The sequence below is a fragment of the Aedes aegypti genome, chromosome 2, assembly GCF_002204515.2.
Source record: "Aedes aegypti strain LVP_AGWG chromosome 2, AaegL5.0 Primary Assembly, whole genome shotgun sequence".
Classification (NCBI taxonomy): domain Eukaryota; kingdom Metazoa; phylum Arthropoda; class Insecta; order Diptera; family Culicidae; genus Aedes; species Aedes aegypti.
In genome coordinates, this window is record NC_035108.1 from 7,831,270 (window position 1) to 7,845,831 (window position 14,562).

At 36.2% G+C, this 14,562-nt stretch overlaps 1 protein-coding gene across 2 annotated transcripts in view; it reads left to right on the forward strand.

The window, feature by feature from the left end:
* LOC5579869 (sensory neuron membrane protein 2) overlaps nucleotides 1–14,562 on the forward strand; it is an 83,258-nt gene that overhangs the window by 42,437 nt on the left and 26,259 nt on the right. The window contains exons 2-4 of one of the 2 annotated variants that reach the window (XM_021839848.1): nucleotides 12,766–12,923; nucleotides 12,997–13,144; nucleotides 13,538–13,672. In XM_021839848.1, coding sequence (XP_021695540.1) covers nucleotides 12,766–12,923; nucleotides 12,997–13,144; nucleotides 13,538–13,672 — 441 coding nt within the window. The remainder of the gene's footprint in view (nucleotides 1–12,765; nucleotides 12,924–12,996; nucleotides 13,145–13,537; nucleotides 13,673–14,562) is intronic. The other variant, XM_021839849.1, reaches the window with a different exon arrangement.

Consider the following 14,562-nt stretch of genomic DNA (forward strand, 5'->3'; position numbering starts at 1 on the left):
GGCAGTATGCTAACCAAACAGCAAGCCTCTCCGCCATAACAATTACCGCCCTCTACACCCTTCCCGCATGAACTGGCATAGACGCAGTGGTATATACGGTCTAATGTGGGAGCCAGTTTAATGCATCATCAATTCTTCCCCCTTCCCCTCATCGGTCAGCATTCTAACGTGGCAGGCGCCATTGTTGCCAGTGTATAAGTACTGAGAGTGTCTGTTAATCCCAAGCAGTCATCTGGTTGGTTCCTTATGTAAGTGCAGCTGATCTGGCGATACTGAAGTAGCAACCACGGGCGGCCAATCAAGCTCAAGCTCAAGCTCAATCGGCATCAGGAATTAAATTATAGGTATGCATAATAAGTCATGCATTGTCGCACAATTAGAGAAATAGGGCTCCGCACAAAAATTTTCCTCTCTCTTTCACTCTGTTTTGAAATTATATACTGACAAAAAATCATTGAAATTTACGTCATATGTGCCTAACATATTAAAGCAAGACGTAATATTAATAGCAATATTCTCTCCGGAATTACTGCTAGAATTACATGGAGTTTTTTAAGAAAACCTTCCTAGAATTTAGGGAATTACATAGAAGTACAAATATATATATATAGTATTTTTTATGGAACCTTAGATTATTTGACCAGAAATATTTCTGAGAAAACCAGCTGTGAGTTTTGCTTGAAATTTTTTTAATAATCTTTTTTATTCTATTCTAAGTGCTTGCACAGCCGATATTGAAAAGCATCATGGAAATACCTAGGTATTTTCATGCCTGCATCCATATTTGCAAAATGTTAACGATATTATACAAATATAAAAACGGCCAGGCCTACTGTGCAGACTTTGAAATTGAAGATAATTGAAAAAAAAAATCACGACGATTAGGTTATGAATGGCATGGTAGCATTAGCATTAAGCAATTCGCACAAATTCGTAGGTGGTACAGACCTAAACCGTTGTATGATGGTTGCCTCCTTCCCGTCCATTACCAAAGTCAAAGATTTGGGACTAACCCTTGACTCTTAGACAAGATTGACGCATGCTCCAATGGTTAAGAGCTGTCCTGGCTATGCTTGGGCTTCCAAATTGCACTGCACTGTAAAACGCGAAAACCGAAATTCTCTCCGGCGACGAAAAAACACAAAATCGCATGCTTGGGCTTCCGGATTGCACTGCTCTGCAAAACGCGAAAACCGAACTTCTCTCCGGTAGAGGCAAAAAAAACAAAACCACATGCTTGGGCTTCCAAATTGCACTCATTAGAAATGAATGGCTTGATAGGCGAAATATTTTCAATTTAAAAAAAGGAAGATATAGTAGAGATTATACGTACTCGTTGGGAGTGGCGTAGCTGAGCAAGTTAATGAACACTTCATAGTTGTGAGTTCTCCTGGGATGAGACACAGGCATTTCTTCCTCATGTCCTGGCTCTAGAGCCTTGGCTTAAGCGCCTTTGCTCGCGCTCTGAAAAAAAAAACTTATTTCGTTCCTTTACCGATATCCAACAAATTGATAAACATCTTGATCTACTGATTTGATAATAACATACCAAACTCTTCATGTTGGAATTCAAGTCGATTCTCTTTTTACCTACCTTCATAGGCTTTGCAGTTATAAAAAATGTGATGCTTTATATTTGCACTTTTTGTCGAGAAATTATAAATTGACACATATATTGAGCTGTTCGGTAATCCAATCCGCATGATTATCAAATGTTACTTGAAATTATGTTACTCTCTCTGCATGAAGTTTCAAATTTCAAGCGGAAAACTTGTTTGCACATGCAAAAACAGAATCGATTGTCAATGGAAATTATATTGTAATATAATGCACCATGAAGCAGGGAAAAATTATAAGTATAATCTGCATTTCTTCTATAAAAATGCTCTTCATTCGCTTTTTCCGCACTCATTGTACAACGCTTGCACACATATTCCAACACGATTAATTTGGATTTGATGATTTTCAGGTTTCGCGCACAATATCTGAAACACCACGTCACTACGTTTAATCTTAAACACGATAAAATGCACTTATTATAAGAAAAAAGAGTCTCAGCTTAACTCGAACTAACTTTTTATAATTTCAAACAAGCCGATTTATAATTCTACCAGCCGAATTGAATTCATTCGCGGATTTTTCATTATGCCTTATCTGCGATGTTCGATTCTTCTCATTTTTACATATTATATTAGTTTACTTATCCAAACATTGAGGAAAATGTAATAACTCCTCGTAAGTTGAAAGCAAAATTTAGTGTATTTTTGCTGAAGAGTATCTGTAGTATCTGAAACAATTTAGAATGAATGTTCACATTGGGTTCATTGTGTAATTTTTATTGGTTTCTTACAAGACTTCAACTGCATAAAAGTGTAGAGAAATATTTTTTTTTTTTGGGAAAGCATACAAAAAAAAATATGAGAAACTGCTCGACGCTTCTTTGGAGAATTTTTATATACCGTAGCATATGGTGAAAAACATAGGTTTATTCCGACCGCAATCGATTCAGCACTTCTTCTAATCGAAAATATTTCAGAATGGAACCATCACCCAGCCAAGAAATATAACTTTGATGCGTTTTTCATGAAAAACGAGAATATCATACACAATTTGAGCAATCTTATGAAAGGAGCAGATCGTGCTAAAAACAGTCATCCTTGTGCGAAATGTCTTCGAATGTCATTCGATCACCCAGAAAAAAAAACCTAGTTATGCCATGATGGTGATGGTAAATGCAAATTTCCCTATATGTGCGACATCTAGTTAATTGAAGTGAATATTAGAGATATTTGCGGTTCATTTCACCAATATACGACAATCACAGCTCGATCTTCAAGGTACTTTTCTCAGCTAGCCAAATTCACGCATCCCTAGAGCATATATCATTAAGCCGGTAGAACACTTACATTGGGCACGAGACAAGTTGACCTTACATAATAAACCGGCTTCTTGGCGGACGGTGGCTTGTTTCCTACATGCATGCTTCTATCACGCATTATGAAAGTGAAATGTACTGATTCACTGACCCATGAGGCTCAATATCTTAGTAAAAGTTCATAAAGATTCGATGATGGTGAATGTTCATATAATTTTCTGTTTCTATATGCAAGTAACATTATTGTCGGAACCAAAGAACATTGTACAACAGCAACTAACTATTCACCGACAGTAGGGGAAAGTGGGGGAGTATGGCCACCTTCAAAGTTGACACAATATTATGAAATCTTCGGATTTTGCATCACTATCAAGTGCCGTTCGGGACAATATGGGAGGTTTTTCGAATGTTTATTTATATTCGCATAAGTTTAGAACACGGACTTATAACATGTCTATTGTTTCATTATCTTGTCTGCTATGGGGATACTGTTTCTTATGAAAGTTACACGGCTTGAACAAAAAGTGATATATAATGCACATAACTGGAGCGTGGCATGTCATAGATATTTGCATGACATGTCATATAAATTTCAATGATATATCATGTAATACAGCGAGAGTCTGTGAGATTACGTGACATAGAACACAAATTTACATTATTTCGAACTTAAATTTACATGGCTTCATGTTTACATCGCAAATATGAAATTTGCATGACGTGTAATATTAATTATTTTTACTGTGAACTAATATATGCAGATTTCAAGGGATGCTCATTCTACCCTATGGGCGAAAATGCCCCGACCACCTTTACATGGTTTTGGAGATAATTTTACCTCAATGCGATTGAGGAGGCCTGGCGCCGCTAGTGGGCAGGATCCGTATCGACACCGCTTTATTACATGGCGGCGTATTTGCTTCTGTACATATTCCCTCTCCATGTGAGCCTCTGATGGATTACTATGTACTCGAGATGATAATTACCGTAAAAACTCACAGCCAGCTTTGATTTGTTTGCTATCTGGCAATCCAACTTCAACAGCACAGACTACACAGAAAGAAAAATCCATGTAAATTTCAGCGTAAAATCGTGCACATAAAGGGAATGCTAAATTTGTCGCGAATTTACATGACACATCGTGTAAAATTTCATCAACATCATGTAAGTTTCCGCTATACATCGTGTAATCTGGCATGAACTCTAACCGATTACGCGATGATTGGCATAAATTTACATGATGTTGATGTAATTTTACACGATGTGTCATGTAAATTTGCGACAAATCTGGCATTCCCTTTATGTGCACGATTTAACGTTGAAATTTACATGAATTTTTCTTTCTGTGTACTAGACACTGCCCCTTGGCGATTCAGGTCACAGCATGCTGCGCAGCATGGTCCAACTTGATTAGCACATAAGCATATCGTCAGTTTCAGATGAACAGGTGTGGTATCAATTGAACGGCTATGTCTTGGCGTATTTTGGTCTACCGATTCAGAAAAAAAAACGCCAATCCATGTAAACAGAAGCTGCAACGGTCTAACTCCACATCACGCCTATTTCGATTTTCGTCACAACATGGTCGATTGAATGCCTATTTACCTACAAATGTAAACGGTAAACGATGTAAGATGTTCCCTTAGCTGCCCTCCCGTTCCGACCGATTCGAAACAGATTATATTGCCATGTGAAATAAAGCATAATGGAGTGGTTTGACGACCAACGCCAACAATTCGGTGCAGTTCCAAACAATAGAGACGCCAAAGGTAAACATTGCGATAGTCACAGGCCATTTGGAATGAAAGCGAAAGTAATGACCATAGACGAGACGTAAGAGCAAATTATTGGGCAAATTATCGTCGATAGGGGCCTTTGATAATTATTGCCAGACGAGGTTATATTAGGTTTGTTTTGTTGATTAAACGAACAATTCAAGCAGATAAAGCTTCCATTCGAATTAGACAGTTGAAGGTGTCATCGAGTTGTTTGGGTTCAAGCACTGAAATGTGCGGCAAATGTTTTCTGTTAACAAGTACACTATAGTGTATCTTTAATCTCCGTTTTAATCCAAGTAGTACGTTTTATCTCGCTTTCTTAAAATTCATTTCATTTGTTTTCATTCCTTCTAAATTTAATTTCTCAGATTCGATTGTCTCAATCTTCTTATTCTTCTTCTTCTTGACATTACGTCCCCACTGGGACAGAGCCTGCTTCTCAATAACTCAAGTGTTCAATGAATACTTCCACAGTTATTAACCAAGTGCTTCCATTGCCAAAGTTGCCATTTTCGCATTCGTATTGTCGTGTACGCATGGTACGATGATATTGTTATGCCCAGGGGAGTCAAGGAAATTTTCATTACGAAAAGATCCTGGACAGCCGGGAATCGAACCCAGACACCTTCACCATGACTTTGCTTTGTAGCCGCGGACTCTAACCAGTCGGATAAGGGAGGCCCCTTGTCTCAATCTTAGGATTGTTTTTAATAATCGTGATTTTTTGAACTTCCCTGCAAAACAAACTAGAAAAACTTTCAACGAAATTCGCAGTTCAGGGGGCGCTTATTAGCTCGTCTTTCCTTATATTAGCTTTAAAACTTCGATCCGAATGGATATATTGGTGTTTGTGACTGGTTTGTAACTTCGAAAGTCTAATGAAAATTTGAGCCAAATTGATGAAGTCAAAGGCTGACCTCAAGAACCTTGAAGCTTGTATGAAAAAAAACGCACCAATAACATAAAAATATCTCGGTGAGGTACAGTAAAATGTCAGCATTCTGTCTTGAGATTTTCATTCTATAGTTATAGCAGTTCGAAAAATTACATAAATAAACCATTATGTTCAATAGAGCTATAATTTTCAATACGATCGAAATTCAATTTTCGATTTTGGCGTAACTTTTGATGATGGGCATGTTAACATACCGTCAAACGGGGTAACTTGCAATAGGGGTGAAACTTGCAACATTTCGACATCTAACCGAATTGTCGTTTCGTTCAGCATTGATTCATTATAATTTATTCCACCATTTATTGACTTTAGGTATACAGCAGAAGATTTTGGCGAGGGTTTGGGTATTGTTTCTTTTTTGGTTGGTTTGCTAGACATGAAAATCATATTACACGTTGGATTGTATGAAATTGATGTTGAAAAACGTTCCTTGCACCACATAAACGGTAGAATGATGGTATTCGAGGCATTTGCTATCAGTTACAGTACTTAAAAGTGTACAGATTGACAATATAAAAGTTTTAATAAATTGATGCTTAAACACTATAAAAAATCAAAAACTTTTTTGACTACCCTTGTGGGGTCACTTGCAACAGCAATTTTGATCTCATAATAAAAAGAAATTGAACATATATTTATTTAGTAACATTAAAATGTGTGAACCTCAATCAATTCAATACACGTTTGGTACTAAGTATTTGAAAATTTACATGAATCGCATTGTTATTAGATTTAGTTTTATTTTCTTCATGAAAATAATGAATAGTTTTGAAAATCTGTATAAAAATTAACTTGCAGTTCTGCCGTTGGAAACTTTCCGCATGAAATATATTGAAATTTATGTCAAAACACTAACCGATACCATTTAAGACATACGTATCAATATGTATACGTCGCTTTGATTTAAATATGTATAAAAAATAGGTTATGTCTTCATGGCTTTCCAATAACTGTCAAGACTTATAATATGCTAGATTTTCCTCCTCTGGACACCCTACGCAATGCCAATGGAGTTTTAAATCGAATTTGTTTAGTACTCATAATTCAATCAATGAAAATTATTTTTTTCTGAGAGTACAGTAGTCTGTTTTTGATTATTGTCATACTTTCACTGCAATAAATTATTAAATGATCATAATAACACGATATAGTTTAAGCTTTTAATAGTGTACTTCAAATAGCACCGTGTGTTGCATGTTACCCCGCATAAGGCTAGCCCTTATTATAAATATTAATTAAATATACATATTTTTCGTCTCTCCTGATCCCAGAAAAACAAATACTGATAAAATTAATACAGCGTGATATTTTTTACATGCCGATTAGGGTATCAGATGGTTTTTGTCGCATCTGAATCCTCAAATTTTTCATCCATATAGCTTTGAAGTTGAAAATTGTTGCAAGTTACCCCGTTTGACGGTATGAAAATATGCAACTGCAAACTATTATTTGACATAATTGCAGATGGAACTAAATTAGAAAATATTAATAGAGGACGTGGATTACATTTTATGGTTTTAAATAAAGAAAAAAATATTTCATAGTGATCCCAGAAAAATTCTCAAATGATCCTTCAAGGCATTCCGGGTACCATTCTCATAAGGCCTTCCATAGCCGAGTGGTTAGAGTCCGCGGCTACAAAGCAAAGCCATGCTGGAAGTGTCCGGGTTCGATTCCCGGTCGTAATGGAATTTACCTTGACTTCCCTGGGCATAGAGTATCATCGTACTTGTCACACGATATACGAATGCGAAAATTGTAATTTTTTCAAAGAAAGCTCTCAGTTAACAACTGTCGAATTGCTCATAAGAACACTAAGCAGAGAAGCAGGCTCTGCTGTAGTTAGGATGTGTTGCCAAAATAAAGAAGAACAACCTCTCAAAAAATTAAGCTACATACTACTAAAATTATAAAAATTTCGAAAGCTTCTAAAACTCCAAATGAAGACTATGAAAATTCCACTAGCTACTAGCTTTCAATTTTGCTTGAATTTTTAATTTTCATAAAATATATTCTAAAGAATTCAATTAATTTTTCGCAGTTAAAGGTGCCACCAGACCAAAGCCTTCGAAGTTAAATTTCATCCGGTCATTTGATTGCAATTTTTAATTGAGTTGATCAAATCTGCATTGAATAATAAATTGTAAAACTATCAAACGTTATTAGTCAATATACTAAAAAACTATAGTAAGTAAATTAAAAAAAAGGAAAGTCAAAAAAATAGTTAAGGTTTTAAACTATATATTCTTTATGAACCAATTTCAAGAGAAAGTTCAATTTAAAATAAAAAAAATTGCTGGGTTTCATGATAGGACTTGATTTGACTTTTAGCGAAATGAGTGATGTTTGTCTCTAACCCAATTCCGTGGCGAATTTTCATTAGAGATGTGAAAGATTCGTTTATTAAAAAAATCATGGTAAAAACCTGTCGCATGATAGATAGATTTATCGCATTGCCTTGTGTTCTGCATAAAATCTGAAGAAGGTGGTGTACAGATTAGTTAAGTAATTTCGAAAAAAAGTCTAGTGAAATCATTTACGCATCATAAGGATTAATACAATGTCGAATGGATTATGTGTGAAAATAGAAGAAAGATTTGAAAATCGGAAATAAATTGTTGCCAAAAACTGGTGTTGTTAAAATCGGGGGTAGACAAAAGCGGGTTTTACTAAAATCTGGAAGGCACTGTATACTTAACCAAAATATCACTGACACCCCTTTGCGTTTGCCCCCCTCAATTGTTACCTATTAAATCTATACTTTTCGTTTCAAGAAATAAAATTACCCAGCATTCCATATTTTCGAAACATATAATGTTCCCGAATGATCTCGAAAATTGGAATTTCTAATTTCCCCGTAAAATTTCGTTACAATGAAGGATTAAAAGTGACAAGTGCTACGAATATTTCAACTAATGACCTCTGCTCACAAAATATAAAAAATGAGTGTATTTTGCTTTGCTTTCTTGCTTAAAGCGAATAGAATGCAATTGAAATTTATACACATCAATTGGCGTAGCTAGGATTATTCGCGGCTAGAAAATTCTTATTTTACAGAAGTAAAGTTGGTCTCAATTATCACGATTTTTACCAATTTTCGAGTTTACATAGATTTGTATTAATATTTGTGTTTGTGATCTTGTCTCAATCGTCGCACATCAAATAGCGATGGGCGATTTTGAATCGATGTTTGCTTTCCGATTAATCAATTTTTTGAATAAAAAAAATCGGATAAATCGATTCTCTTCCTTCGATTCTTTGATTTGATTCATTTTATTGAAATGTTTTAATATTTCTTATTGAGTTTGAGGATTAGAAACCACATTTTGAACTAATCTTTAAGTAGTGAATCTGTTCGATTGATTTTCGAAACTGATTTGTTTGAAAGATGTTGAAATCGAATGGTCTCATTTCAAGCTTCATAAATGTCAATTTTCATCTGATTCGAATCACCAGTGGATACGAGTAACTCACACTGAAGAAGACTGCAAGTGGTAGTCGAAATACGCGTATCTGTCAAAGATAAGCATTTAGGAGCGGAATTAAAAGGTACACGGTACTCCATCTACTTTTAAGTTTCTCTATTGAGATTCTGCTCAGAGGATTCGAACATTAATAAGAGTAGAAAACATCGATTTAAAGGATTCCATTAAATCGGTGAACGATTGGGTAGTTCAATTGTGAATAGATTCAGTAACATCGATGATCTGGACAAATTTGCCCAATGCTAACATCAAATCTTAGTGTATTTCAATTTTCAATACGGAAAATATTCATTATTTGTATAATAAAAAGCATAATCCAGCAAAAAATACCCTTCTAGTTTTTCTAAAAAACTCACGAGGATTATTCTTTGTGATTCTTCCGCGAACTTTTTCTTTATGAACGGAGATTTCTCTATGATTTCCGAACTTTTTCATTGCATTCTTCCAAGAACTTATTTGACAGTTTTCACTGAGTTCCTCCTGGGATTCCCACGGAAAATCATTTCAAGGATTAGTAGTTATTATTAAACATATTGCCTTTGAGGTTATTTTTTAAGTTTTTCTTCGGATTCCTTCAATAAATCTTTCAGAAATCTCTCGGGAATTCTTCAAGGATTGCTTGAATAATTCATTGGAATAATTATCTAAGACTTCCTATTTTAATTTTTTTTTGTTTCTCTAAGATTTCCCGCAAAAAAAAACACATTCAATTATTCCTCCAGGTGTTACTACAAGGATTCCTCCTGATATGTTATAAACAATTAAATAGGATTCAATTGAGAGAGATTCTTAACGATTTCTTAGAGACGTTTTCCTCAGTTCTATTTGCATATGTTTTACTTCTGGATTACCCAAGATTCTGCTAGTAAGCCTCTATGAATTCCACTCAGGAATTGCACAATAATCCAATACTAGAACATGGATTCTGTCGAAAATTGATAAAATTATCTATCTATATGAATAAAAATGGAATGGTGTTTGTATGTCACAAAATAACTTGAGAACAGGACATCCGATTTACACAATTCTTTCACTGTTGTCTTTTTGAAGGGCTCCGACGTGTTCGTGTGACGAAAAAGTTTAGGGAAGTAATCGGAAAATTTGGTAAAACGGGGGAGTACTAATATGTCATTTTGTATAGGAGATACCATACCATTTTTCAACAGCCTTCTTGATGATTTAATGCCAAGACGAAGTTTGCCAGGACCACTAGTTTCTTAATAAATATTTTAAGGAAGATCCTTATGAATTTGTTTTGAAAATTCTCATAAATCCCTTTCACCCAGATATTTTGCTAAATGTTTCTTCTCATATTTGTGAAGGACTTCCCGAAAGAATATGTAATAACAATTTGGGGATAAGTATTTAATGAAATAGGGTCCTAAATTTTTTGATAAAAACTTGTTTTTATCAAATAACACGATGAGCGTGTTCTTGCAACCACTTTGGCAAATTTTCCCGCTCAAAGAACGGCTATATCATATTTAAACTTTAATTTTAAAAATGGATTCAAATTTGATCATGTTGGACGTTAACGTAGTTGACAAAAACGCCACAGCGGCTCAACGTTTTTACACTGGGGTTGTTCCTTTCCTACATTTCGAAAGGAATACGGAGAACAAAATACACCCAATTTTTAAGTTTAAAGCAAGAGGTGTGACAAAATCTCAAAAACCAGAAAAAAAACTTTTTTGGCTCGAAACCAACGAACAGAATAATAAATTGAGTAAACAAGTGTTTTTGGCCTAAACTTAAGCGTTTGGTACTGAAATTGGGACAGGGCTTTAGGACCCTATTTACAGAGGAATTTCTAGTACAACCTTCAGTGAAATATATCACCATAAGATTGGCAGAATGAATGGTTTTTTGGAGAAATTGCGACATTTAAATTGAATGGTTAAGTATTTTTGATATTGAATCCGGAAACACATTCCGGAATAGAACAAACATTGCATCAGAAATATACTTTCTTTGAATATGGTAATGATAATCAAAGCTCATAATGGGGATTTAATATTAATATTCACGAGACAACATCATATATCAAAACAAGACTTAGATCACGCCGATTTTATTGCGATATGATTCTCAACTTTTATACTCTAGCATCTGTAAACATTGTCCGCCCCGTAATATTTGTCGTAAATATTTACACGACTACCTATTCTGAGCGGTATCTACATATTTGGTTGGCTTCTAATCCTCAAGTGCCTTAGGTCCAATCATAATGGATAATCTGGATTATTACCGAAAATGTTGTTTATCCACACTCGAGTATTGGATTGATGGATTTGTCTATATCGAATGACACCAGCCAATTACACCTATAATCCGTTAAGCAACCCCCTATCAAACCTTACTCATCTATTCAAGGCCATTTTTCTTTCAGAAGGTCAGTATCTATACATGCAATTATTTTCAATGCTTCTGGTGAAACACATATGGGTCATCAACGTCCACTGACTGTAGGCTGGACAGTGAACATTCGTTCGTTAGAACGAAGCATTCTTGAGTTACAAAAAATTGAGTACGACTCACACAAAATCAGGCTCTTCTGCAGCAACACACATTGTGGCATATTACATCGTGTGTGTAATTTTAACATATTCAGAAAAACTGCTCCTGGGCTAACTGTTTGCACTAAGCATCATCTCTGTGTGTTCTGAAATTTGAGAAAATGTAACAGAAGTCAGCACAACAATTTTCAGCATGTGTTCAGCATTACACACAGGTGTGTTGGACCAGCAGCGTCCGATTTTGCGTAACTTGTTTTAAGCGTGCTCATGGTGATGATAACGATGATGATTGCCGCACGGCAGAAATCGCCTGAAAGTAGATAATCGCGTTACTGCGTGCTGCTCATCGTCGAAGTAAGCCAAAGCTCAGTGTGCTCTGACCGTCACGTTACCAAGCAAGGCATCATGCTCACTATCCACAGCCTACTTTAGAAGCGAGTTTGAAGTTCGTGGCGCGCGATAATCTGAATCATCATGGCAAGTGCGACGCGTAGGTCGGGACAGCTTTAATGGCCGATCCGACGGAATTAGCATTAATGCGCCGTGTGTCGTCCTAGCTAGTTGAATATTTTATCAGCATACGTTTCATATGACGGATTACAGCCACCAGTAGTTGTTCGATTAGGCGATATCCATCACGGCTCATTCGACATTCAAAATTGCGTGCTAGCACGTGTTTCCGTTGAATAATGGAGCCACCGTATCATTGATGCGTTCCCGTCGCCGATATAACCTTGCACATTCGGTGTGGAATCATTTGGAAAACAAATAGGTGTCATACAAGGAGATGAATAAATTATGCCGGTTAGATATCAATACGGCTGGCAAAGGTCCTGTCGGTCAGATAAGGGTTTACTCTCATTTCTATCCTTAATTGGTGTAAACGACACCGGCTAGAATGTAAGGACATTCACCTTCTTCGCAGTACGGATTTTTGAATATGAAAACAGCGACCAACGAGGGAATAAACTATCCACCGACACGCAATCCAACCTCATTGAGGACAAGGTTATCGGTGAGAGTAAATGTGGGAAGGGTGGGAAGGCCTTCGATGAAAGTGTAGATAGCGGTTTTGTTGGTCAAGGATTTTATGGGTTGCCTAATTGTTCGTCATATTATTTACTATGATTTTGTTTTCGTTTATTCTCTATTCCAGAACACAGAACTGAGGCAGGATACGCCACAATTCAAGCGGTGGGAGGCCGTTCCACAACCACTAGATTTCAAGGTTTACATATTCAATGTGACCAATCCGTATGAAGTGCAGATGGGTCGACGACCTCGAGTCGTCGAAGTTGGACCTTACGTATATTTGTAAGTATTCGCATGTCTGTTAACATCATTGTCATCACCTTAACAACATACTCGTATTCCAAAAAATCCGCAGTCAATATCGCCACAAGGACAACATTCGGTTCAGTAGGGACCGGTCGAAAGTGCACTTTTCGCAGCAGCAGATGTACGTCTTCGATGCTGAGTCATCGTACCCTCTTACTGAAAACGATCAGCTAACGGTGCTCAATATGCATATGAATGTAAGTCACATTCTTCATCTTCATTTGTTTCCCTCCCATTCCTAAATGATCCTCTTTGTAAATTTATCCCAACGGCAGTCTAAAAGTTCTTATTTCTTGAATAGGTCGCTACATTCATCAGTTCTGAATTCTTCATAGCTTTTTAATTTTCTTCTACAACTGTATAGAAGACGCGGCCTATTTCGATCGATGCGAATATTCCTTCATGTGAATGAGATATTCTGCGCCCATCCGAGCATGCGGTGTAATGTTGTAAATAGGTTGCGCCTACTTGAAAATATTATTCGCTCGTCCACGGTCCCATCCATTTCTGTCAATACTGCGGATTATTATCTTCTCTTCTACCTTTCTGTGCCTGTCCGTTACTTTCATTTGTATATTCTTCATTTTCAGAGCATATTGCAAATAATCGATACCCAAGCAAAGGAAACGATCACAAACTTTCGCTCCGATGTTAACAATACTCTCGAAAAAATCCCCGTAGTTAGAGTCATTAAACGAATAATTGAGAAAACGACGCCAATCCAAGTAACGTGTTTCTGCGTTTTCTATTCACTACACTATTTTCCTGGTTTAGTTTGAGCTTAATCGAGTTGATTAATAGTGGCGTTTGGTTTCACTACTTTGTGTCTGTATCTACTGTACATTACACCCCCTGGAGTGGTGGGTTGTTTGGTTGAGGCGCTAAGCTTTTACTTCCGATTTTTCAACTTTCTACACTTCAAAGGTCCCTTACGGTTATGTCCTTTGAACACTTTTTTCTCTTTGCCTGTATGTGTGTATTTGCTATTTGTAGTTTCTATGTTTTCGTTGTGTTGTGTATAATCATTCTGTTCGGGTGGCGGACTAATTTGCTAGTTTGAAGGCCAACTTTAGATTCTTATTGTAGAGTATAGGGTTGTTGCTTTGCTCTTTTAGCCTGTAGTTGAGAATCATGTATCCATCTGTAATAATCCATTATTTATGTGCACACTTTCATCTGATTACATTGTACTGGTCATACGAATGACGATCATGATCATCTCCCATATCAGACGACAACGATTTCAAGCAATCTTTAAAAGTAACCGCCATCCGAACTGGTGTTAGTACAAACAGAGGTATTTTTCTCTTTTTAGTAGTTGGATTAATTCCAACAACATAAATCTACAATCAAGTGTTTATTGCGATATTTGCTTCTGAGTGCTGCTCCGTCTCTGAGAATTGATGCTTCCTTATTTTTTTGGACTAATGGGATTCTGGAGATTCTTGTTGAACTTTAAATGCCATGATACAATTGCAATAACTCATTTGAGCACTTTCTTCCTATTTATTTAACAATCAATATCAACAGACTTCAAAAGCCCTAATAAATTGAGCTAAATACTTAAATTTTCCCATGAAAAATGCCGAAATTAGGTTTAATTTTTCAAAACGGT